Source organism: Tamandua tetradactyla, chromosome 9 (genome assembly GCF_023851605.1).
Source record: "Tamandua tetradactyla isolate mTamTet1 chromosome 9, mTamTet1.pri, whole genome shotgun sequence".
NCBI lineage: Eukaryota > Metazoa > Chordata > Mammalia > Pilosa > Myrmecophagidae > Tamandua > Tamandua tetradactyla.
The window spans coordinates 101734555-101760656 of record NC_135335.1 but is presented as its reverse complement, the minus strand read 5'-3'; the positions used below and the strand labels follow the sequence as shown (position 1 = coordinate 101760656).

The 26102-nt window shown below is 35.4% G+C and overlaps 1 protein-coding gene and 1 pseudogene across 2 annotated transcripts in view; one reads left to right on the top strand and one right to left on the bottom strand.

The window, feature by feature from the left end:
* MTREX (Mtr4 exosome RNA helicase) overlaps positions 1–26102 on the bottom strand; it is a 164428-nt gene that overhangs the window by 40730 nt on the left and 97596 nt on the right. For both annotated transcript variants that reach the window (XM_077117151.1, XM_077117152.1), the window contains 3 exons: positions 25401–25573; positions 24738–24806; positions 13575–13703 (listed from right to left, as the gene is read on the bottom strand). In XM_077117151.1, coding sequence (XP_076973266.1) covers positions 13575–13703; positions 24738–24806; positions 25401–25573 — 371 coding nt within the window. The remainder of the gene's footprint in view (positions 1–13574; positions 13704–24737; positions 24807–25400; positions 25574–26102) is intronic.
* Positions 440–3019, top strand: LOC143646372 (ATP synthase peripheral stalk subunit b, mitochondrial pseudogene; annotated as a pseudogene).

Below are 26102 nucleotides of genomic sequence, written 5' to 3'. Positions count from 1 at the left end.
AAGTTTTCTTTTTTTTTTTTTTGCATGGGCATGCACTGGGAATTGAACCTGGGTCTCTGGCATGGCAGGCGAGAACTCTGTCTGCTGAGCCACTGTGCCCAACCCCCTCCCCAAAACATGAGGTTTTGCAAATGAGGTCAAATATTTAAAAACCAACTGAAAATCTGCCATCAAAATTTAAATTTCTATACTTATACATATTTAAAACTATCAAATTCTGTATAAGGCAGTTTAGTTAACTTTTTAAATCTAATAAACTTTTAAAACAGTGAACGTTCATCATGATATAACCTTTGTCTATATATAAATCCAAAAAATCAAATTAGGCAATTATTGAAACTTGCTACAATACCAAAAGCAGGAGCTATTTTTAAGTTAGGCCTTTTGGATCTTTGTAAGACTGCCATGGACCAAATTGCACCCTAAATAAAGAAATGCTATGGCGGATAATAAAAGTTAGTAAATTTTAAGTCAAAATAATTCAAATGAATTTCAAACAACAAAATTTCTTCAAATTAAAATTAACTGAAATACAAAATGATTTTTGAAATTTTTTACCCAAGCCAACAAGACTATTTTGAATCATGTGAATGTTATACAAGTCAAGGCAGAAATTTAAACCAAATTTTTAAAAATTGCACTTATGTTCTGGTCTAATTTAAAAGCTACTGTAGGTCAGAGTTAGAGCTCTGAAGCTATAAAAGTGAGCAGTACCCCATAGAGGAACTGTTTAAAAGTTGAAAAAGAGATCAGACATCAATTAGGGATATGAATGAAGCTGATATAGATAGGACTCAGGTATACTAAAAGACTGGTAAAGGATAATACTGTTCATATTTTAAAACCTCAATGTCTGGGTGAGACTAAAGGATGAGATGTTTATTTGGTGCAAAATCTGTATTTTGGGTAGTATATTTTGTAACTTAAGTTTTATGGTCAGTTTAGTTGAACACTGTAAGTATGTGGAATCTTGAACAGGGAGTGAGATTTTGTTGGTTTGTCCAAGTTAGTGTAATGCCCTGATAAATCCCAGAGCAATGTGGGCAGTGAATAAGAAGTATCTGTGGGGTTTCCTTGGAGGAATGGGGAGAAGGACACAGGTGTTTAATTTCCCCATTTAGAGAATTCCTGATATTTTCACAAATAGTGGGGCAACCAAATCAACAGGCCGAGTCCTTGATTTTGGCGTTTGCCCTATGAAACTTATTCCTGCAAAGGATAGGCTAAGCCTACTTAAAATTATGCCTAAGAGTCACCCACCCCCAGAGCACCTCTTTTGCTGCTCAGATGTGGCTTCTCTCTCTATGCCAACTCAGTATGTGAACTAACTACCCTCTTTCCTACTTGGTACATGACTCCAGAGGTGTAAATCTCCATGGCAACATGGGACAGAAAGCCTGGGATAAGCCACGACCCAGCATTAAGAGACAGGGAAAGCCTTCTTGACCAAAATGGGGAAAAGAGAAATGAGAAAAAAATCAAGTTTCAGTACCTGAGAGATTTCAAACAGAGTTGAGAGGGTATCCTGGAGGTTATTCTTATGCATTATATATCTATATAATATCCCTTTTTAGTTTATGGTGTATTGGAGTGGCTGGAGAGAAGTACTTGAAACTGTTGAGCTGTGTTCCAGTAGCCCTGATTCTTAAAGACGATAGATAAAACATTTACAATGTGACAATGTGATTGCGAGAACCCTGAGTCTGATGTTCTTTATATCCAGGGTATGGACAGATGAGAAAAAAATATGGATTTAAAATAAGTAAATAATAGGGGGAAAAAGGTAAAATAAACTAGGTAGATGGAAACACTAGTGATCAATGAGAGGGAGGGGTAAAGTGTATGTTATGTATGAGTTCTTTCTTTTTTTTAAATTTCTTTTCCTGTAGTTTTGCAAATGTTCTAAAAAATGATTCATCTGTGAGGAACACACAACTACATGATATATTATGAGCCACTGCTGATGCAGCATGTATAAAAAGCATGTGTGTGAAGATTTTTTTTCAATTAAAAAAGAAAAAAAAATTCATATGAACTGTTCTTCACCATATCTGTCATGGGTTGGAAAATGTACCATTGTTTTATGTACTACTAAGGAAGAAAAAAAAATGTGGCTAATTAAATTATGACATGCCATGAATGACTGCAAAGATTTTAAAATAAAATTTAAAAGTACATCTCAAAAAAAATAAAAAAGCTATTGCAGGCCCCTGATTGTCTCTCCCTTTGGGGTCACAGAGATACAAAGATCACTGCCCGGACCTTCACTGACCATGCTGTTCCGAGTTACTTTCTGCTGCAGCAGCCTCACTGAAGAATGTAGCCCTCCTAGGTCCAGAGGTATTATAGGCAACAAGAATCGTTCATACAGGGCAGCCAAGCTTTGCCCCTCTAATGCCTCTTCCTGAATATGGATGAAAAGTTCACCTTTGGCAGGTCCTTGAGGAACTCTTTTAATTCCTTTATTCTAAAACAGGTGTCACAGGATCCTACATGCTCAGAACTGGGCTTATCACGTATTTTCTATCCAAAGAAATATATGTGATTATCCCAGAAATCTTCTCTACCTTATCAACAGTAGGGCTGCTCATCTATGTTTTAAAAAATATGGTAACTCTATTGGACAATATGCTGATAAATGAAATGAGCAAAAAATTGCCCAAGTAGAAGAGGTAAAATAGGCTTGCATCAAGATGCGACTTACTTCAAGAAATCACAACAGGAACAGGAGCAGAAGCACCATTACCTTCTTAATGTCCAGAGGAATAACACTGCTATGGCCTTGGAGGTTACTTACTAGGAACAGCTGCACAGAATATAAGAAGGTAAAGAACTGGCTGGACTACCAGATTCTGGGCAGAATACAGTGCATAGAAAGGAACAAGAACACATGGAAAACTGGGTAAAGACGCACATGGTGTAGAGCATCTTTACACAGTGGGAAAAGGAGACAATTGACAAGTGTACTGCACCCCTAAAGCTGTTTGCAAAGAAGGCTCAGTCACAACCAGTTCTGTAAATGCATCTATTTGAGTTGCAACAGCTACAAATAGTTGATCACCTAAATGGAAAACAGTTTATGTGACAAAATTTTTGTGGATTGCTGAAACTAAAAATGTTTGATTGGACATGGTAAAAGAGTAAGATAAGCTATTGGGCCAGTTTAAAAAAAAAAAAAAAAAGGCTAACATAATAATCTGCTTAATATACTGTTTTCTCAGAACATTTATTCAGGAAAATGTCAGTGAAAAATGGGGAAAAAGGACCTCTGAAAATCCTTTTCTCCATAAAAGCACTGAGAACACCAGCAAAAATTGTCAAAATCAACTTCTTCAGAAGTTTGGAAATTAACCAATGGCTTGCATCAAGAAAACTGGAATAACTTTGGTTAAGAACAAAACTTTGATAAGAATAATGAGCTCTGTAGCATTTTAACTTGCTCTATTCCCACCTCCACCTCTCCAGTTTCATGGAAATTTTGAAAACCAGCAGTTGGCACCACTGAAGGAGGCAGAATGGACCGGAAGTCCTTAAAAACCCTATTCCCAGAAAATTGGCAGTCTTGATTTGAACTGACATAAGGCATGCCAAGTACAAACAGACCTTTCCCTAGGAGCAACTGTTGAAAATAATCAGAGGCAAGATCTTGGTTAACTACGTTAGTAGATAAGCAATTTGGGCAAACAAAAGGCTAACCACAAAGCATAAAAGGAAAAACTGGGGATTAAGATATCCATAGGGAACTGAAAAACTCAAATATATTCTGGGTCTCTACAAGTGCACACATATTTAATGCTGTGTGCATCCTCATGTCTCACTGACCATGAAACTCTGGGCAAGCAGGAACTAAAGACTAAGATGGATATGAGTACTAAAGGCATGCACTAATATACACAGAAATCTCTGCAAAGACTGGAAAACTTACTGGTGACTGGTATGTATAAAATCTATCTAATCATCAGCTGACCACAAAGCTAGCAAGCAAAGACTTCAATGGCCATACACAACAAGCAATATACAATTTACAGAATTAGTTAAAAAAAAGTCACTACACAAACACATGAAAAACAAACAATAACAACAAACCCTGGACCCCTGGGGATAGAGGGAACTCTGATTTCCAGCACTGTCACATGATAGTTTTTACAAAGCCCAATTTTAAACAAAAAATTACTAGACATGTAAAGGAATAAGAAACTATAACCAAAGTGAAGGGGATTCCGAAAAGATGGTGGGTTAGCAACGTCCATAATTTAGTTCATCCTTCAGAACAGCTACTAAATAACCAGAAAGAGTACAGAACAGCTCCTAGGGCCATATCAATAACCGGACATCACAGCGTACCCCAGTCTGGACCAGCTGTCAGCGCCCCCAGAACCGTGAATTTCCAAAGCCCTGGTGGCTGGCGCCCCTCCCCCACAGGCTGCTTCCCAGAGGGGAAAGGAAAGGGACTTCACCAGCAGCAGGGGCTGAGTCCAACCAAACTCCGATTGTGGAATTAATTAACAAATTCTGACTAATAAAAATAGGCCCCTAGCTCAGGTGAGCCTGGTCAAAGCAGAGGTCATTGATTTGACACCAAGGGGGCAGAGCTGACAGAAAAAAAACAGAAACAGAGGTTTACTTGGTTGTGTTTCTACGGAGGCTTGACTGCCCTTGGATACAGCTGCAGGACTTCTGAGGCTGCAACTGCCCAAGGCATAGGCAGAAACAAACTCATTTGAGGGCTTGTCTGGAACCTGTGCCCTTCCCCAGGGAGGGGTGAAGCCCAACTCAGGTGGAATCAATTACTCCCTTAAGGAACTCAGACACCAAAGCTTGCTAATTTGAAGCCATTAAAACCAGCCTACAACCTCTCCTCTGTCTCCACCATGCCCCAGCAGGGAGAGTCTGCCAAAGTTAAAGGTACCGCATCATCTTATGCTGGTGGAACCTGCAGCAGACAAGCGCCACATACCGGGCAGGATAAGAAAAACAGAGTTCAGAGACTTCACAGGAAAGTCTTTCAACCTGCTGGGTCTCACCCTCAGGGAAAACTGATGCAGGTGGCTCTTTACTCCTGACAGGAGCCAGTTTGGTCTGGGAAAATCCAGCTGGGGTCTATAATACCTAAGTACACCCTCCTAAGGGTGAGGGGAAAAAGGCACCATACAGGCAGGGCAAGAAACAAGAAAACAAGAACTGAAAAATTCTCCTCTGTTAAACAAAACCTAAGTTAGAGGCCCAGAAAAAGCTGAACTGAATATCAAAGAACAGGTAGAAAACAAATTCATCCAGCAAGAAAATCCTAGGTAAAAGAAGTGAAAGCAATCTTCAGAATAAACTAATTAAAGTAGTTAATGCCTACACGCCAGCAAAAAATAATAAATCACGCTAGGAAAATTGAAGATAGGGCTCAGTCAAAGGAACAAACCAACAATTCAAATGAGATATAGGAGTTGAAAAAATTAATTCAGAATATATGAACAGACATGGAAAACCTCATCAAAAACCAAATCAATGAATTGAGGGAGGATATAAAGAAGGCAAGGTATGAACAAAAAGAAGACATTGGAAGTCTGAAAAAACAAATCACAGAATTTATGGGAATGAAAGGCACAGTAGAAGAGATTAAAAAAAAAAAACAATGGAAACCTACAATGGTAGATTTCGAGATGCAGAAGATAGGATTGGTGAACTGGAGGATGTAACATCTGAAATCTGACAAGAAAAAACATAGGGAAAAAAATATGAGCAGGGACTCAGGGAATTGAAAGACAATACGAAATGCCCGAATATATGTGTTGTGGGTGCCCCAGAAGGAGAAGAGAAGGGAAAAGGAGGAGAAAAACTAATGGAGAAACTTATCATTGAAAATTTCCCAACTCTTACGAAAGACTTAAAATTACAGATCCAAGAAGTACAGCGTACCCCAAAGAGAATAGATCCAAATAGACGTACTCCAAGACACTTACTAATCAGAATGTCAGAGGTCAAAGAGAAAGAGAGGCTCTTGAAAGCAGCAAGAGAAAAGCAATCCATCACATACAAGGGAAATCCAATAAGACTATGTGTAGATTTCTCAGCAGAAACCATGGAGACGAGAAGACAGTGGGATGATATATTTAAATTAGTAAAAGAGAAAAACTGCCAACCAAGAATTCTATATCCAGCAAAATTGTCCTTCAAAAATGAGGGAGAAATTAAAACATTTTCAGACAAAAAATCACTGACAGAATTTGTGACCAAGAGACCAGCTCTGCAAGAAATACTAAAGGGAGCACTAGCGACAGATACGAAAAGACAGAAGAGAGAGGTGTGGAGAAGAGTGTAGAAAGAAAGACTATGAGTAAAGGTAAAAAGAAAGAAAATTAGATACGACATATAAAATCCAAAAGGCAAAATGGTAGAAGAAAGTACTACCCGTACAGTAATAACATTAAATGTTAATGGATTAAACTCCCCAATCAAAAGATATAGACTGGCAGAATAGATTAAAAAACAGGAACCATCTATATGCTGTCTACAGGAAACACATCTTAGACCCAAGGATAAACATAGGTTGAAAGTCAAAGTTTGGGAAAAGATATTTCATGCAAATAACAATCAGAAAAGAGCAGGAGCAGCTATACTAATATCCAACAAATTAGACTTGAAATGTAAAACAGTTAAAAGAGACAAAGAAGGATACTATGTATTAATAAAAGGAACAATTCAGCATGAAGACATAACAATCATAAATATTTATGCACCGAACCAGAATGCTCCCAAATACATGCAGCAAACACTGAAAAGAGAAATAGAGACATCTACCATTATAGTTGGAGACTTCAATTCACCACCCTCATCACCAACTTCCCCCTAAGATCAGAAACAAGACAAGGATGTCCATTATCACCACTTTTATTCAACATTGTGTTGGAAATTCTAGCCAGAGCAATTAGACAAGAAAAAGAAATACAAGGCATCAAAATTGGAAAGGAAGAAGTAAAACTCTCACTGTTTGCAGATGAGAGAATACTATATGTTGAAAACTGCGAAAAATCCACAGCAAAACTACTAGAGCTAATAAATGAGCACAGCAAAATGGCAGGTTACAAGATCAACACTCAAAAATCTGTAGTGTTCCTATACACGAGTAATGAACAATCCGAGGGGGAAATCAAGAAACGAATTCCATTCACAACTGCAACCAACAGCATAAAATATTTAGGAATAAATTCAAAGAGACAAAAGACCTATACAAAGAAAACTATAAGAAATTGTTAAAAGAAATCACAGAAGACCTAAATAGATGGAAGGGCATACTGTGCTCATGGATTGGAAGACTAAATATAGTTAAGATGTCAATTCTACCTAAATTGATTTACAGATTCAACGCAATACCAATCAAAATCCCAACAACTTACTTTTCAGAAATAGGAAAACCAATAAACAAATTTATCTGGAAGGGCAGGGTGCCCCAAATAGCTAAAAGTATCCTGAGAAAAAAACATGAAGTTGGAGGTCTCACACTACCAGACTGTAAGGCATATTATCAAGCTACAGTGGTCAAAACAGCATGGTATTGGCATAAAGATAGATATACTAACCAACGGAATCGAATAAAGTGTTCAGATATAGACCCTCTCATCTATGGACAACTGATCTTTGATAAGGCAGTCAAGCCAATTCACCTGGGACAGAACAGTCTCTTCAATAAATGGGTGCCTAGAGAACTGGATATCCACATGCAAATGGATGAAAGAGGACGTGTATCTCACACCCCATACAAAAGTTAACTCAAAATAATCAAAGACCTAAATATTAGATCAGAGACCATAAAACTGTTAGAAGAAAATGTAGGGAAACATCTCATAAATCTTATACTTGAAGGCGGTTTTATAGACCTTACACCCAAAGCAAGAGCACTGAAGAAAGAAAGAAAGAAATGGGAGCTCCTCAAAATTAAACACTTTTGCGCATCAAAGAACTTCATCAAGAAATTAAAAAAACAGCCTACCCAATGGGAGACAATATTTGGAAACGACATATCAGATAAAGGTCTAGTACCCAGAATTTATAAAGAGATTGTTCAACTCAACAACAAAAAGATATCCAACCCAATTACAAAAATGGGCAAAAGACTTGAACAGACACTTCTCAGAAGAGGAAATACAAATGGCCAAAAGGCACATGAAGAGATGCTCAACGTCCCTGGCCATTAGAGACATGCAAATCAAAACCACAATGAGATATCATCTCACACCCACCAGAATGGCCATTATCAACAAAACAGAAAATGACAAGTGCTGGAGGGGATGTGGAGAAAGAGGCACATTTATTCACTGTTGGTGGGAATGTCAAATGGTGCAACTGCTGTGGAAGGCAGTTTGGTGGGTCTTCAAAAAGCTGAATATAGAACTGCCATATGACCAGGCAATACAATTCCTAGATGTCTACTCAGAGGACACGAGGGCAAAGACACAAACGGACATTAGCACACCAAGGTTTAGAGCAGCATTATTTACAACTGCAAAGAGATGGAAACAGCCAGAATGTCCATCAACAGACGAGTGGCTAAACAAACTGTGGTATATACATACAATGGAATATTATGCAGCTTTAAGACATAATAAAGTTATGAAGTATGTAACAACATGGATGGACCTTGAGGACATTAATGCTGAGTGAGATTAGCCAAAAACAAAAGGACAAATACTGTATGATCTCACTGATATAAACTGACATTAGTGAATAAACTTGGACTATTTTGTTGATAACAGAGAACATCAGGAGATAGAAATAGGGTAAGATATTGGGTAATCGGAGCTGAAGGGATACAGACTGTGTAACAGGATTGAATATAAAAACTCAGAAATGGACAGCACAATACCACCTAACTGTAATACAGTTATGTTAAAACACTGAATGAAGCTGAATGTGAGAATGATAGAGGGAGGAGGGCTGGGGGCATAAATGAAATCAGAAAGAAAGATAGACGATAAAGACTGAGATTGTATAATCTAGGAGTGCCTAGAAATGTATAATGATAGTGACTAAATGTACAAATTTTAAAAATGTTTTTGCATGAGGAAGAACAAAGGAATGCAGGGTGCTGAAAATAGACGGTAATTAATATTTTAAAATTTCAACTTATGCATGAAACTAAAGCAAAAAATGTTTATTTGGTACAAAACTTATATTTTGACTAGAGCATTTCCTAATATAACTTATGCAGATAGCTTGGTTGAACACCATAAGTACATGGAACCTTGGGTAGGACATGAGATTTTGTTCATTTGTCCAGAGTGATTCCCCGATGACTCCCACAGTGATTTGATCAGTGAGTGCAAAAGTATTTGCAAAGTCCCCTTCAGGTAATGGTGAGAACGGGTGAAAATTCAACGTCCCCAATTTGAATTCTTGATATTCTCACAACCAGTTTGGACAACCAAAGCTATATGCTGAGCCCCAGTCTTGGGGTTTGTTCATATGAAATTTAACCCCACAAAGGATAGGTCAAGTATACTTAAAATTTAGGCCTAACAGTCACCCCCAAGAGAGCCTCTTTTGTTGCTCAGTTGTGGCCTCTCTCTCCAGCCAACACAACAAGCAAACTCATCACCCTCTCCCTCTCTATGTGGGACATGACTCCCAGGGGTGTGGACCTTTCTGGCAACGTGGGACAGAAATCCTAGAACGAGCTGAGACTCAGCATCAAGGGATTGAGAAAACCTTCTCAACCAAAAGGGGAAAGAGTGAAATGAGACAAAGTGTCAATGGCTGAGAGATTCCAAACAGAGTTGAGAGGATATCCTGAAGGTTATTCTTACGCATTAAGTAGATATCATCTTGTTATTCAAGATGTAATGGAGAGGCTGGAGAGAACTGCCTGAAAATGTAGAGCTGTGTTCCGGTAGCCATGCTTCTTGATGATGACTGTAAAATGATACAGCTTTCACAGTGTGACAGTGTGACTGTGAAAACCTTGTGTCTGATGCTCCTTTTACCTATCTTGTCAACAGACAGGTAGAACATATGGAATAAAAATAAATAATAGGGACAACAAATTTTAAAATAAATTTCGTTTGAAATGCTAGTGATCAATGAAAGTGAGGGGTAAGGAGTAGGGTATGTACAATTTTTTTTTCTTTTTTGTTTTCATTTCATTTCTTTTTCTGAATAGATGAAAATGTTCCAAGAAACGATTATGAGGATGAATAGGCAACTATGTGATGATATTGTGATTTACTGGTTATATATGTAGAACAGAATGATCAAAATAGGAATGTTTGCGTTTATTTGGGGGTTTTTTTGTATTTAAAAGAAAAAGAAAAGAAACTATAACCTCATTGTGGTCTGAATCATGTCCCCCACAAAAGACATGTTCAAGTCTTAATCTGTGTTCCTGTGAGTGTGAACCATTTGTAAAAGGACCTTTGCAGATGTTATAGTTAGTTAAATGTGGCCAAATTGAATGAGGGCAGGCCTCAATATAATATGCCTGAAATCCTGATAAGGAAAGGAAACTGGATATGAAGCAGAAGCCAACAGTTAGAGGACAAACCCAGAAGGGAAAAGACCATGTGAAGACAGAAGAGGCAGAGACTGGAGTCATGACTGGAGCAAGCCAGCAACAGAATACTACAGACTCCAGAGCAGGGTATGAGCCTATTAATACCCTCATGTTAGAATTCTATTCTCCAAATCTGTGAGACAACAAATTCCTGTTTAAGCCAGCCAGTTTATGGTAACTGTTAGAGCAGGTATGGGACACTAAGACAGGCCCAAACACAGGAAAAATAGCAGTCAAAAGAACTATTCCTGAGGAAGTCAAGACCTTGGTCTTATCAGACAAAGACTTTTAAAATCAGCTATTTTATTTAAGTATGTTCAAAGTTCATGCAAATGGGTCTGATTTCAATGTTTAATAGTATACTTTCTATGTAAACTTGAAAAGTGCCATAACTGCCAACTCTCATTCTATCGTTAACTATTGAGGGTATTTCCATTCTTAAGCACTTAATATTCTCTTAAGTATATAGGTATGATGTGTAATATTCTATTCCATAAACTTTCATGGTTTTTGTTAGATAATGCTGAATGATTCTAGCCAGTTGTGTTTTTTATAGCCTAGCAAAAAAACCCCGAAATCATTCAGTATCACTTTTCTAGACCTTCTTTCTCACTGTGGCCTTCACTTCCTGTCACTGTTCAAGTCTTATTTAATGGTTATAAAGTGGCTGCTGTAAAGGTAGGTGGCCAAACCCTTGAAGTCAGCAAAGTAACGGGGACAAACTTCAAGCAATCTTTAGAATGCACAGTTTAAACTGCTAACCTCTGTTAATGAAATACAGTCCGGAGTTGGACACACACACAGACACACTCACACACAAACACACTCACATTAAATATACATTCAGATACAATAAATGAAAGCTTTTCTGGAAAAATAAGTGTAAGGGTATTTAACTCACAGGTGGAATGAAAAGTTACTTTAAGAAGTGTTCTTATACAGAGGTTGCTAAAAAGTTAAATTTGGAGTCATATACACTCAAAGATAGAGGAAAATGGTGGCTATGGACATCCCACTTCCACCTCATACCCCATATATAGGAAGTCTGGCTCCAACTCACACCCTGAATACTACACAATCACTGCAGTTGAAAGTTGTGATTTCCTAAGAAGTTATTCATGAGACTTATCTTTATGTCTAGGATTCCTATTCAAGATATTAATCTACAAAAGCAAATGGCATAATATGCATATTCCTTTTCTTAAGGTATATGCTTCCTCTTTTTACTCTCATTTGTTTGTCCTTCCATTATATACAACAGAACTTGGAGCTCTTTTAAAGAGGGGTATTTCATGCTCTGTATATGTTGCTACCTCTGCTGGCAATGCCATTCTTGCCTGAGAGAATTCTGATATTCCTGTAAGTTTGCTCATACTTCATTAATTCCTTGCACAATCTTTTTTACTAATCCATGCTCCCCAACCCCGAGCAGTTAGAGACATCTTTGATGTTCCCTTAGCTCTTTGAGAACAAAATACTTCCCCATTAAGCTGTAACTCCCCTGAATGTACAGATTATCTATCTATCTAGTTTATCATTAATACCTCCCCCTCTTTGATTTTTTTTAGCAGTAAGACGAAATAAATTGAGTAAAAAATGCTATAGGAACAAAGAAAAGGCCCTTAATTTGTCCAGAGTTCACTGAAAGCTTCCTCGGAGATGCTGTTTGCTGAAATGACAAATCATGATTATCATGTACTGCAAAATTTTTTATTATTATGAGGTAAAACAGGTACAGCTGCTATGCTTCATAAACCTTACTGCCTTAGAACAGGGAAAGAGAGTAAAAAGGTTTCACCTAAAATGGTAATAACTTCAATGTATTAGTCATGGCTGTCTACAGCATTTTCTTGGAAAAAGGTCTAAGCTTTCAGTGTGACAGAGTTCCATGACTTACAATCAATGTTTGACATGAGAGAGGGAGCATGCCACACATTTGCCATTCGAAGTTACGATAACTTCTAAGGTCCCTTTAGGTACAATGAAACAAAAATTGTGGGTGTTTTAGCCTCATCTACAGTTAAGCAGTCAATTAGTAAACAAATGTTAGAAAAACAACAAACCAGTTTCACTTGATGGTGGAATTCTAGAGAAGAACAGAGACCAAAGGCTAGGTGATAGTTAAAATAATAATGAATTTTTTTTTTCCATGGGCAGGTAGTGGGAATCGAACCCAGGTCTCTGGCATGACAGGTGAGAACTCTGCCTACTAAGCCACTGCGACCTGCCCAATAATGAACTTTTATATCATTTTGAAAATTTTAATAATGAACTGCCTTTTTAAATGCTGCCAACTGCTAATCCCAAAAGTTATTAACTGGTCCAAAGAAGCAACCTATAATGCTGAGACAGATTTTTCTTCCTACATACCAAAGCTTCTTACAATAAATATCATTACAATGACATTTCCTACAAGACTAGCCAATTAGAGGCATATATTTAAAGCAATTTTTAAGCAACAAAATTCCAGTATGAGACTTCAAATATATACTTCAACTGTCTACAATAAGGTTTACTCTAGAATTACTTTATTTATAACACCATAAAACCAGAAGAAAAATTTTAAATATGGTATGTGGGAAATTAAGTACTTTGCATTTACTCAGAAGCATAAGTAAATTAAAGACACTTGAGTAGCAAATTTTCATTATTAAAACAATGCTTTGTTCATTATTTCCATGGATATTAAGGAAGCATGCATGGATAGATTCAAAAGTAAAATCCATTGATTATAAAAATGGTAATAAAAAATCTTCATAGCACTGGTAAAATCAAGCTTCAAGTGAAAATTTAAATAATTTTCTCTTCACTTTGAATTGTTTAATCTTTTCATAATTTGATAAAAGAAAAAGAAAGCTTAAGCCCTGTTAATCATTCTAGTGATACTATGGGTGGCTCTTCATGTTACCTCAAAATAATCTGAAAACTTCCAACTTAGAAATGACAGTATGCTCATTATGATCACAATCGGGAAGTCTAGTGATGATAAATAAATCATAAGATACCTGAAATCTGAAGATGGAAAATAAGTACAAACCTGCATTTCTCCTTTCTCATCAGGTTTAGCTGGTTTTGCAGCTTCAGTAGCTGAATTTTTCAAACTCTCTTTGCTACAGCGCAGAAGTACTTCCACTACATATAAAGGATCCAGTTCACCAGAATTAGGCTATGAAAAAAAACAAGATAGGAGGAAGAATTCATTAATTCTTAAAAACTGGCCCTCAAATTTTAAATACCATGTGTACAGGGTCTATGTACTCAGCAAACGTTTACTTCATTAAATAAAGGCTGTATCTCGACATCCTTCAACATGCTGAATGGAATGAAAAAACACAGAAGCATAAACCTGATTACTTAAACGAATTCTAATTTAACAGTATGATCAGTAAGAAATCACTGTTAACTGATATAAAATGCCACTTTTACTTTTTAATGATTAGTTTATCATTTTGTTTAATATTATGCAATAATATTAAGCAAAATCACAGAACAAGAAACTAAAAGAAATGTTACTGGAAAAAATCAATCTTTATCTTCAAATCAGCCTAATTAACAACATGAAAAATACATTACGAGTATATTATTTTAATGCTTAGTATGCCAGCACTTCGATGCTATGGTCCTATTATCATTTTATTAAAAGTCTTTTATATTCTCTAATAAAACCATGAATCTCAACTCTCAGGACTAATTCACATCTGCATATGACAATATGTCTGAGAGCAGCGTTTTTTAAACAGTAAAAAAATACTTTTTTTACAGTAAAGAACCGTTTCCTTTTTATTGAAAAATCTGAAAGCTCTTCTTTGCATGAAATAGATTAAAAAAGAATTTGTTTTAACTGAGGGGGGACATGGTAAAGACCTAAGTATTTGGCTGTTCCCAGCACAGTTTCTGTTAAAAAACAAGCTATCAAGAAAAGAAAATGAATTCATACCTACAATCAATTCCTGCAACCAATTTCCAACTGCTTTAACAACAACTAAACATATTTTCAACTATAAAAATAAAACACAATCATAATTACTTTAAATCACTGAGTTCAAACTTCCTCAAAGAAAGCATAAACTTCATTTTCCCATCCAAAGCTAAAACTAGTTTTTACCAAGTATATTTTTCTCAAAATATCATTACTTTTAAAGAAACTTCAAAATATTTCTCAGCTTTTTATAGACACAAAGCATAAGTAAGATAGTATTTCCCAGATGATCTCTATCAGCATATTTGTATATATACAGATTGGCCACTATGAAATGATTTTTATAAACACTGAACCAAATAGTTATGAGAACTGTCAATTCTTCTTTAAGGGCAAATGATTTCAAGGAGATTCAGTGACTGTTGTCTCTGCTTTTCAGAGAGAAAAAACCCTGAGTAAGATGTATTTTGTAATAAGATGAATTAATAAACTCCAAAGAGTTAGGGAGCATATAAGTATTTGGGCAAGGAGAATGCAAAACTTATGAGCCATTTTGAAATTGATATATCTAGATAATCTAGAATTGTTTTTGGCTTTAATTATAATTATTTAGTTTATTTATAATTTTAGTATTCTTCTGTAAGACAAAACCAGTAATACAAATGACATTTAGAACTGAAGCATAGTACGTGTAAATTTCCTCTTCTCAGAGCTACCCAAATCATTTACAACATTACTAAAATGTTACCAGGGAAACATCAGAATGCTTCTTTACGGTAGCATTAGATGAAAATTTTTCATTAAAGTATTGCACAAGATCGTAAAATTTTTATCGGAACTTCTAGTTCTATATCTGTAAAGACTGGTAGGCAAAATTATCTTTCACATAACATAGTTATTAATTGTCCTACTTGGCCTTCCATTTTCAGCTTCAATTCTTTTTTGCTCATAGGATATAATTTTTAACTTCTTAATCACATAATTGCACTTTCTTTTTCCTAACTTCTCTTCACTCCTTTCAACAGTGGCTAAATAGCACATGTAAACTGATATTGCTAAATTAAAACACATTTTTGATATTCCAAAGCAACAGAATAAAATTGGACTCTTACTTTATACCATATACAAAATATAACTCAAAATGGGTCAAAGGCATGAATGTACAGCTAAAACTATTAAGCATTAAGAAAAAAACATAGGGGCAAGCCTTAGGATTTTGATTTGGCAATGGATTCTTAGGTATGACACCAAAAACACATGTAAGAAAAGAAAAAATGGATAAGCTACATTTCATCAAAATTAAAAACTTTTCTTACCCAAAACAAAACAAAACAAAACAAAAAACTTTTCTTATCAAAAGACTTGATCAAGACAACCAACAAGTTGGGGGAAAATATTTGCAAATCATATACCTGATAAGGGAATTGAATGGAGAATATATAATTTTTACAAGTCGACAACAGAAAAGACAAATAACTTAATTAAAAAAATGAGTGAGGATCTGATAGACATTTCTCCAAAGGAGATACACAAATAACCAATAAGTACTTAACAGGATGCCTGATATCATTAGTCATCAGAAAATGTGAATCAAAGCCACAATGAAGGACAAGATGTGGGGCAAGAAGACGGGGTAGATAAGTGTGGAATTTAGTTCAACCTGTAAGCCAGCTAGTAAATAGCCAGAACTATCTGGAACAAGAACTTAGGGGACTTCTGTGACTAGATAGATGCACACTGTACAGCAGCCTGAAACAAGTGGAATGGCCATGACTGAAAAACCACAGCACAGAACTGTCGAAGAAGTGCAGTGTACCCCAAAGAGAATAAATCCAAATAACTACTACAAGGCACTTAATAATCAAATTGTCAAATGCCAAAGAAAATACAGAATTCTGAAAGCAGCAAGAGAAAAGCAGTAAGACTAAATGCAGAATTTTCAGCAGAAACTATGAAGGGAAGAAGGCAGTGGTATAATATACCTAAGATACTGAAAGAGAAAAACTGCCAACCAAGAATTTTATATCGAGGAAAACCGTCCTTCAAAAATAGGGAGAGTTTAAAAATGCAGAGATAAACAGACACTGAGAGAGTTCATGAGATCTGTTAATTACAAGAAAAACTAAAGGCAGTGCTAGGAGGCAGATAGGAAAAGACAGGCGCGAAAGAAGTGTGGAGAAGTGTGTACAAGTGAAGATTAACTGTTGGGGTAACTAAAGGGGTAAAAACAGAGTGAGAGAAAAAAAGATATGACATACTTAATCCAAAGGACAAAATAGTGGAAGAAAGTACTGCTTTACAGTAGTAACAGTAAATGTTAATGGATTAAACCCCGCAATCAAAAGGCATAGACTGGCAGAATGGATTAAAATGCAGGGTCCATCTATATGCTGTCTACAAGAGACTCACTTTAGACCCAAGGACAGAAATAGGATCAATGTGAAAGGCTGGAAAAAGATGTTTCATGCAAATAAACAGAAAAGAGTGGGGGTAGCTATACTAATATCAGACAACTTAGATTTCAAATGTAAAACAATTAAAAGAGACAAAGAAGAACACCATGCATTAATAAAAGGAAAAATTAATCAAGAAGACATAACAATCATAAACACTTATGCACCAAACTAGAGTGCCCCAAAAGACATGAGGGAACACTGACAATGCTGAAGGGAGAAGTTTATAGCTCTACAATAACAACTGAAGACGTTAATACATCACTCTCACCAATGCATAGACCCTCTAGACAGAGCATCAATAAAGAAAGAGATCTTGAATAATATGATAAATGAACTAGACTTCAAAGACATTTACAGAAAATTGTAACCCACGATAGCAGAAACACATTTTTCTCAAGTGCTCATAGATCATTCTCCCAAGATAGACCAGATTTTGGGTCACAAAGTAGGTCTCAATAACTCGAAAAAGACTGAAATTATAGAAAACACTTTCTTAGATCATAATGGAATGCACTTGGAACTCAATAACATGAAGACAGCTGGAAAACTGACAAATATATGGAGGCTAAACCACATACTCTAAAACAACCAGTTGATCAAGGAAAAAATTTTAAGAGAAATCAGTAAATATCTCAATGCAAATGCAAATGAAAACACAACATATCAAAACGTATGGGATGGAGCAGAGGCAGAGAGGGAAATTTATTACCCTAACCATTTATATTAAAAAAGAGGAAAGAGCAAAAATTAAGGATCTAACTTGTACCCCCAGGAAATAGAGAAAAGCAGCAAACTAACCCTAAAGCAAACAGAATGAGAAAGAAAATAACAAAGATTAAAGCAGAAATAAAAGAAACTGAGAACAAGAAAACAATAGAGAGAATCAACAAAATCAGAAGCTGGTTCTTGAGAAAGTCAATAAAATCAATGGACCCTTTACTAGGCTGACAAAGAAAAAAAATAGATGCAAATAAATAAAATCAGAAATGGGAAGTGGGGCATAACTACTGACCCCCCAGAAATAAAAGAGATAAAGAGAGGATAATATGAGCAATTATATGCTAACAAACTAAATAACTCAGACGAAAACATTTTCCTAGAGAAGCAAAAACTACTAACACTGACTCAGAAGAAAAAGAAGACCTCAACAAACTAATCACAGGAAGAGATTGGATCAGTAATCAACAAACTCCCAAAAAAGAAAAGTCCAGGACTACATGGCTTCACATGTGAATTCTACCAAGCATTCAAGAAAGAATTAGTACCAATCCAGCTTAAACTCTTCAAAAAACTGAAGAGGAGCGAAAGCTACCTAACTCATTCTATGAAGCCAATGGCACCTAATATCAAAGCCAGATAAAGATACCACAAGAAAACTACAGACCAATCTCTCTAATGAATATGGATGCAAAAATCATCAACAAAATACTTGCAAATTGAATTCAGCAGCACATTAAAAGAATCATACGCCACAACCAAGTGGGTTTTATTCCAGGTATACAAGGCTGGTTGAAACTAAGAAAATCAATTAATGTAATATACCACATCAATTAAGTCAAGGGGAAAAACCACATGATCATCTCAATTGATGCAGTATAGGCCTATGACAAAATTCAGCATCCCTTCTTGATGAAAACACTTCAAAGGACAAAATGGAAAGAGACTTCCTCAATATGATAAACGACATACAGAAAAGCCCACAGCTAACATCATCATATTCAATGGAGAAAGACTGAAAGCTTTCCCTTTAAGATCAGGAACAAGACAAAGATGCCCACTATTACTACTGTTACTCAACATTGTGCTAGAAGTTTCAGCTAGAGTAATTAGGCAACAAAAAATAAATAAAAGGCATCCAAATTGGAAAGGAAGAAGTAAAACTTGCATTGTTTGCAGATGACATTGCAAATTGTTTGCAGATGTATGTAGAAACTCCTAAAAAATCTACAGCAAAACTATCAGAGCTAATAAATGAGTACAGCAAAGTGGTAGGATAAAAGATCACAAGCAAAAATCAGTAGTGTTTCCATACATTGGTAATGAGCAATCACAGGAAGAAATCAAGAAAAAACTCCATTTAAATAGCAACCAAAAGAATAAAATGTTTAGGAATAAATTTAACCAAGAACATGAAAGACCTATACACAGACAACTAGAAATAAATTGCCAAAAAAAAATCAAGGGTAACCTAAATAATTGGAAGGGCATAACGTGTTCATGGACTGGAAAATGAAATATAGTTTTACCCAAATTGATATATAAATTCAATGCAATACTGATTAAAATCCCAGCAACTCACTTTACAGAAACAAACAAACAAAAAAAATCAACCAAATTTATTTGGAAGGGCAGGGTACCTCGATTAGCTATATATATCTTGAGAAAGAAAAATGAAATGGGAGGTTCCATGCTACCTGACTGTAAAACATATTATAAAGCTACAGTGGCAATACAACATGGTATTGGCATAAAGATAGAAATGCTGACCAAAACAAAAGAATTGAGTGTTCAGAAACAGAACCTCTCATTTATGGACAACTGATTTTTAATAAAGCAGACATGTCCACTAAATGGGACAGAGCAGCTCCTTCAAAAATGGTGCTTGGAAAACCGGATATCCATATCCAAAAGGATGAAAGAAGATCATCATATCACACCTCATACAAAAATTAACTCAAAATGGATCAAAGACCTAAACATTAGAGATAACATCATAAAACTTTTAGAAGAGAATTAGGGAAATATCTTAAAGATCTTGTGGTAGGAGAGGATTCCTAGATCTTATACCCAAAGAGCAAGCAAACAAAGAAGAAACAGATAAATGGTATCACCTCAAAACTGAATACTTTTGTGTGTAAAAGGACTTTGTCAGGAAAGCAAAAAGGCAGTCCACTCAATGGAGACAATATGTGGAAACCACATAAAAGATAAGGGTCTAATATACAGAATATATAAAGAGATTCTACAATTCAACAACAAAAACAACCCAAGTGAAAAAATGGGCAAAAGACATGGATAGACACTTTTCCAAAAAGGAAATACAAATGGTTCAAAAGCATATGAAAAGATACACAACTTCACTAGCTATTAGGGAAATGCAAATCAAAACCATGACATATCTCATACAGACTAGAATGGCCTTTATTAAAACAAACAAAAAAACCCACAAAACTACAAGTGCTGGAGAGGACATGGAGAAATAGGTGCACTTATTCACTGTTGGGAATGTAGAACGGTGAAGTGCTCTGGAAGGCAATTTAAAGGTTCCCCAGAAAACTAGGTACAGAACTGCCATATGATCCAGCAATCTCATTACTAGGTATATATTCAGAAAAACTGAAAGCAGGAATTCGAACAGACATCTGCCCACCAATATTTAGAGCACATCATTCATGACTGTTAACAGACAGAACAGCCTAAATGTCCATCAACTGACAAGTGGATTAACAAATTGTGGTATATACATACAATGGAATATTATGCAGCAGAAAGATGGAATAAAGTCATGACACATGCAACAATGTGGATGAACTTAGAGGATGTTATGTTGAGCAAAATTAGCCAGAAACAAGAGGACAAATATTGTATGAACTAACTAATATGAACTAACTATAATGAGCAAGCTCTGAGAATCAAAGCTGAGAATACAAGCTATCAAGAGATAGAAAGAGGGCAGATATTGGATATTCGATGAAGGAATTTAGAAGATTTAACAAGATTGTAAAGATCCAGAAATGCATAGCACAATATTGTGTGATGGTTGCACAATACTTTAAGTAAAATAAACAAAGCTGAGAGTACGGTTGAAAGAGGAAAGCTAGGTGCATGTATGACATTAGAAGGAAAGATGGAGGATAAAAACTGGGATTGAATAATTTAGCAAATCCTACAGTGGACAATGATGGTGATTAAATGCACAAATACAAAAAAAGTTTTTACATGAGGGAGAACAAATTAATATCACCATTACAAGGTGTTAAAAACGGGATGGTATATGGAAAAATACAATTAATCCAAACTAAGGTCTATAGTTAACAGTCACATTGTAATATTCTTTCATTAAGTGTAACAAAGGCAATATACCAAAGTTAACTGTCAATAAGAATGAGACATAAGGATAGGGTATGGGATTGTTGTTTCTCCTTTTTTCTTTCTCTTCTTTCGTTGCAGAAGAAATGGAAATGTTCACATATAGATTGGGTTGGTAAATGCACAATTATGTGAATATACTAGGAGCCACTGATTATTTTGTTAAGAATGTATGGGGTATGACTAAAACTATTTAAAATATAACAGAAAGATACAAGTGCTGGAGAAAATGTTGGTAGGGAAGTAGAATAGTATAGCCCCCCTGGAAGGCAGAGTGTTACCACAGGAGGCTAAGTATAGGGTTGTCATATAATCCTGTAACCCTGTCACTAGGTATATACTTGGAAGAACTGAAAGCAGGGACACAAATAGACGTTTGTACACTAGTGTTTATGGGGGCATTATTCATGATTGCCAATGGATGTAGGTGGTCTCAGGGTACACTGAGTGATGAATGGAAGGGCAAACTGTGGAATATATACATATATGACGTAATACTGAGTGGCTGCAAAAAGGAATGAAGTCGGGAGGCATGCAACTAGGTGAATGAACCTTGAGAATACTATGTTGAGTGAAATGAGCCAGAAGTGAAAGGACACATATTGCATGGTCTCCCTAATATAAAATAATCATAATGGGCAAAGTGAGAATTGAATTTGAGAGCAGAGGTTATCAGGAGCTAGAAAGTGGGTAGGGACTGGGCAATTGATGATTAAGGAATAATGTTTGACAAGGCTCATTGTAAAGTTTCCTAGATAGTAAGATTTTACAGCAGGCACATTCATACCCGAGTCTTAACTGTTTTCTTTAAATTCTGAAATGTTGGGCTCTTTGTGTATAACCTGGTCATTCTCTGGAACTTCAGGTACCTGTGTGATTCCTGCTACTCAGAATTAGCATTCTACAGCTCTGAAAGTCAGCATTACTCCATAAAGCTACTGTGAAAGAAGCTGAAAAAGAGATCCAATTTCAATTAGAGATATGAATGAAGGGGATCTGATTAGGATTAAGGTAAATCAGAATATAGGATAAAGGATCACATTGACTGCTTTAAAACTCCAACTTACGTGTGAAACCAAAGAAAGATGTTTATTTTGTTCAAATTTTAAATTTCCTATTGCACACTAATTTAACCTGACAATGTATTTAAAACAACCTAATTACATGGAACCTAGAAAAGGGAATGAGATCTTATTATTCTGTACAGGTTAAAGTAATACCCTAATACAATCCTGAGTATTTTTGGCAGAAAATAAAAAGTATTTGCAAGGTGCCCTTGAGGGACTGGAGAAAAAAATGTGGAACTATTAACTTCCCCAACAGGGGAATTCCTGATATTCTCTTAAACACTAGGGACTCCCAATTTAATAAGCCAATCCCTTGATCTTGAGGTTTGCCCGTATGAAACCTATTTCTCCAATGGTGAAGCTAAGCCTTCCAATAATTATGCCTAAGAATTACCCCCAGAGAAACTCTTTTGTTGCTCAGATGTTGCCTCTTTAAGTCCATACTGCAGGTAAATTCATTGCCTTCCATCACTACATGGGACATGACTCCCAGGGATGTTCAGGCCTGGAATGGTGGAAATTGAGAAAGCCTTCTCAGCCAAAAGTGGAGGAAAAAATGAAACAAAATAAAAGTTCAGTGGCTAAGAGATTTCAAATACAGTGAAGAGGTTATTCTGGGGTTGCTCTTATGCAAGCTTCAGCCAGATATTGCAAATTTCCATAGTATGCCAATCCCCAGCCAACAATATTCCTGTAAGCCCTAAAGAATACCCTGGGCATTATCTAAGAGTCTATAAATATTTTACTTGGTAAGTTTATTTTTTTCAGAAACTTAAGGCTTCCAGACTGTTCCTATGCCAGATAAGTCCTGAAACCCTGAGGTAACAGTCTCTCTAAGAACATCAACCAGTTTTATTCCTCCAACCGATCAAGTCAACACTGTTTAAAGCACAAAGAAGCTAAAATGGTCACTGCCCAGATATCCCTGACTGAGAGAATAATCAAATGAAAGGGAGGATATATAACTCAGAAGTTAGGATTTAGCAAATGATTATGACTGCTGACTCATTACAGAGATATTTTTAGTTTACAGTATATTAGATTAGAATAGCCAGAAGGAAATATATGAAATTGTCCTACTGTAATCCAGTATCCATGACCTTTGATAATGACTATCTAATTATACAGCTTTTTTCACGTGACCATGTAATTGTAAAATCGTGTGACTGACACTCCCTTTACCCAGTGTATGGGTAGATGAGTAATAAAATACATACGTGGAAAAAAAATAATAGGTTGGGAATATGGGGAAAAAATACCCCTATAGAAATTATGGACAGTAGTTATTGTACTACTTAAATAATTTTTCATCATTTATAACAAATGTAATACTATTAAAAAAATAATAGAATTACAAAAAAAGTTATCAATGGTAACAAATTTTCCACACTAATACAAGTGTTTGTGGTAGGGTGGTATATGGGAATTCTGTATTTTATGCATGATTGTTTTGTAAACCCACATCTTTCCTAATTAAAAAAAAACAAAACAAAAAAACCACACACAAAGAGATATCTCTTAATATCCACTAGCATAACCATTATTAAAAAAACAGAACATAGTAAGTCTTAAGCAAGGATATGGAAAAATTAGAACCCTCACACTCCTGGCGAGAATGTAAAATGGGGCAGCCACTTTGGGAGAATTTTGCAATTCCTCAAAGGTATTACAGGACTCAGCAATTCCACCCATAGGTATATACCTACAAGAAATGAAAACCTACATCCACACAAAAACTTTTATACGAATGTTTATAGCAGCTGTATTCAAAATGGGTCAAAGTAGAAACAACGCCACTGTTCATCAACTGATAAACAAAATGCAAATATCCATACAAATAGAATATTATTTGCATAAAAAGGAATGATGTATTGACACATAAAAAGGAATGATATTTGACACATGCTCCAACATGAATAAACCTGAAATATTACGTTAAGTGAAAGAAACAAGTTACAAATGACCATATATCTTATGATTTAATTTACATGAACTGTCTAAAATAGGCAAACCCATAGAAACAAAGTAGTTACTGGCTGCTTCAGACTGGGGTATGGGAGTGGGAGATGGGAAAAAAGGTGGGTAACAGCTAAAGACTAAGTAATAGCTAAACAGTACGGGGCTGCTTTACAAAGGTGATGAAAATGCTCTAAAATTGACTGTGGTGATGGCCGTACATCCCTGTGAATATAATAAAAACACTGAGTTGTATATTTTAAATGGGTAAACTGTATGGCACGTGGATTATATTTCAATATAAGTCTCTTAAGAAAGAGAGACAAATAAAAAGGTAAAATCCATAGTGAAAGCAATCTGTAGTTCTATCAGTACCTTGGAGTTTTGTAAAAACAGGGTGCTTTAGTAAGTCTGGTTTTCAGTGGCAAAAGTGATTTTTTTTCCTAATATTTAATTTTAAAATTATAGAAATGGACTAATGAATTCAGAAAAGAAATGAAAATTTCCCCGAATTACGTTTGTTTTGTTGGGAAAATAATCACACTACTTTAAGGAATAAATTTAGGGTTATGAAAAAAATGTAATCCCTATGGTAGAATTTTGTACAACTTCTCTTAAAATAAAAGTATATTTACCTGGCCCAATTTTATAATTCAGAAAAATTACTTTACTAAAAATGCATATATAATTCTATTTTAAGGATAACAGTTTACCTTAACATTTGACTTTTTTGAGAAATTTACCACTACTCCCCAGCCAAAGTCATCTCCTTCATTCTTGACCTGAAAAGAAAGCAAAGCAAGTTAACAAGAATGTTTATATCACATAGGCTATTTTAGCCTTCAATGCTTCCATTACAGGCTAAGAAAACTTCTTGAATTTTAGTTCCTATTAAAATATTTTTTAAAGATAACTGGTAAATTTAAAGAACAAGATATTAACCTTACAGAAAAAAACCAATGTCAAATTTCACATGTCTCTAGAACAGCAAGAAATGGAATCTCGCAATTAGCAAATAACTAAAAACAATATGGTATAGTTTTCATGGTTCTGAGAATACTTGAAGTGCTTCATATCAACTGAATTCATTCAGAATTTAAAAGTCTGTCATTTCAAACATTCCACAACTAGAACTATTTCACATACAAATTTCTAAATGGTCTACTTCAATTTAAACCCCTAAGAATAAGAACTAGCAATGATTAAAAGACATTCACATAAGTCCCTTAATCAACGCCATCTGAAAAATGTAAAGAAATATAATTAGCATGTTGTAACAGAAAGAAAAATTTTTCACCAAAATAAAAATAGAATATTTAAAATATATTTAAAAATATCAAAATATCAAAACATTGTATGAAGAAATAATAGCATACCTTTACCAAACGACCAGGTTGCAGAAATGGTAAGCAGTATTTTGGTTTGTGAATGTATTCTTCAATCTCTTTACCCAGTTTGGCAAGCTGTTGTCTAATTTTATAATAGATGACTACACTTTCTTCATTGGGAATTACTATTTTATTATACTGTTCTTCTGAATTCTTTACCTCTGTAAAAGAAACACATGTAAAATCCCCCAATTATTTACCTTCCATAAATTATACCCAAAATATATCTATTTTTTTCTTACAATTGTAGGGAACAAAGTCAATTTGCATAGATTATATTAGAAGTTTTGAGGAAAATATCCTTGAGAGAAATAGCTATTTTAATTAAAATGAAATGTAATAAAAAACTTAGTTCCTCAATTGCATATAGCCATATTTGCAATCCTATCAGCCACTAATAAACAGAAAAGTTTGACAATGGTAAATGGCAACTGCATTGGATAGCACAGTCATAAGAATTTATTCCCATCATCACAGGAAGTTCTATTAGACAATATTATTTTAGACCTTCTAAGTAATATTTTGGTTTAACTCTCATCATAGAATCCACTTTCTAATCGCATCAGGCTTCCAACAACATCTGGCACGAGGTCTCTAAAACTGGAGGCAGGTATTTTAACCATGCTTGCCTCTTTATTCAGTCAATGGTCAACACACAAGTCTCCTTCAGCAACTGTCCTCTTAGTTAAT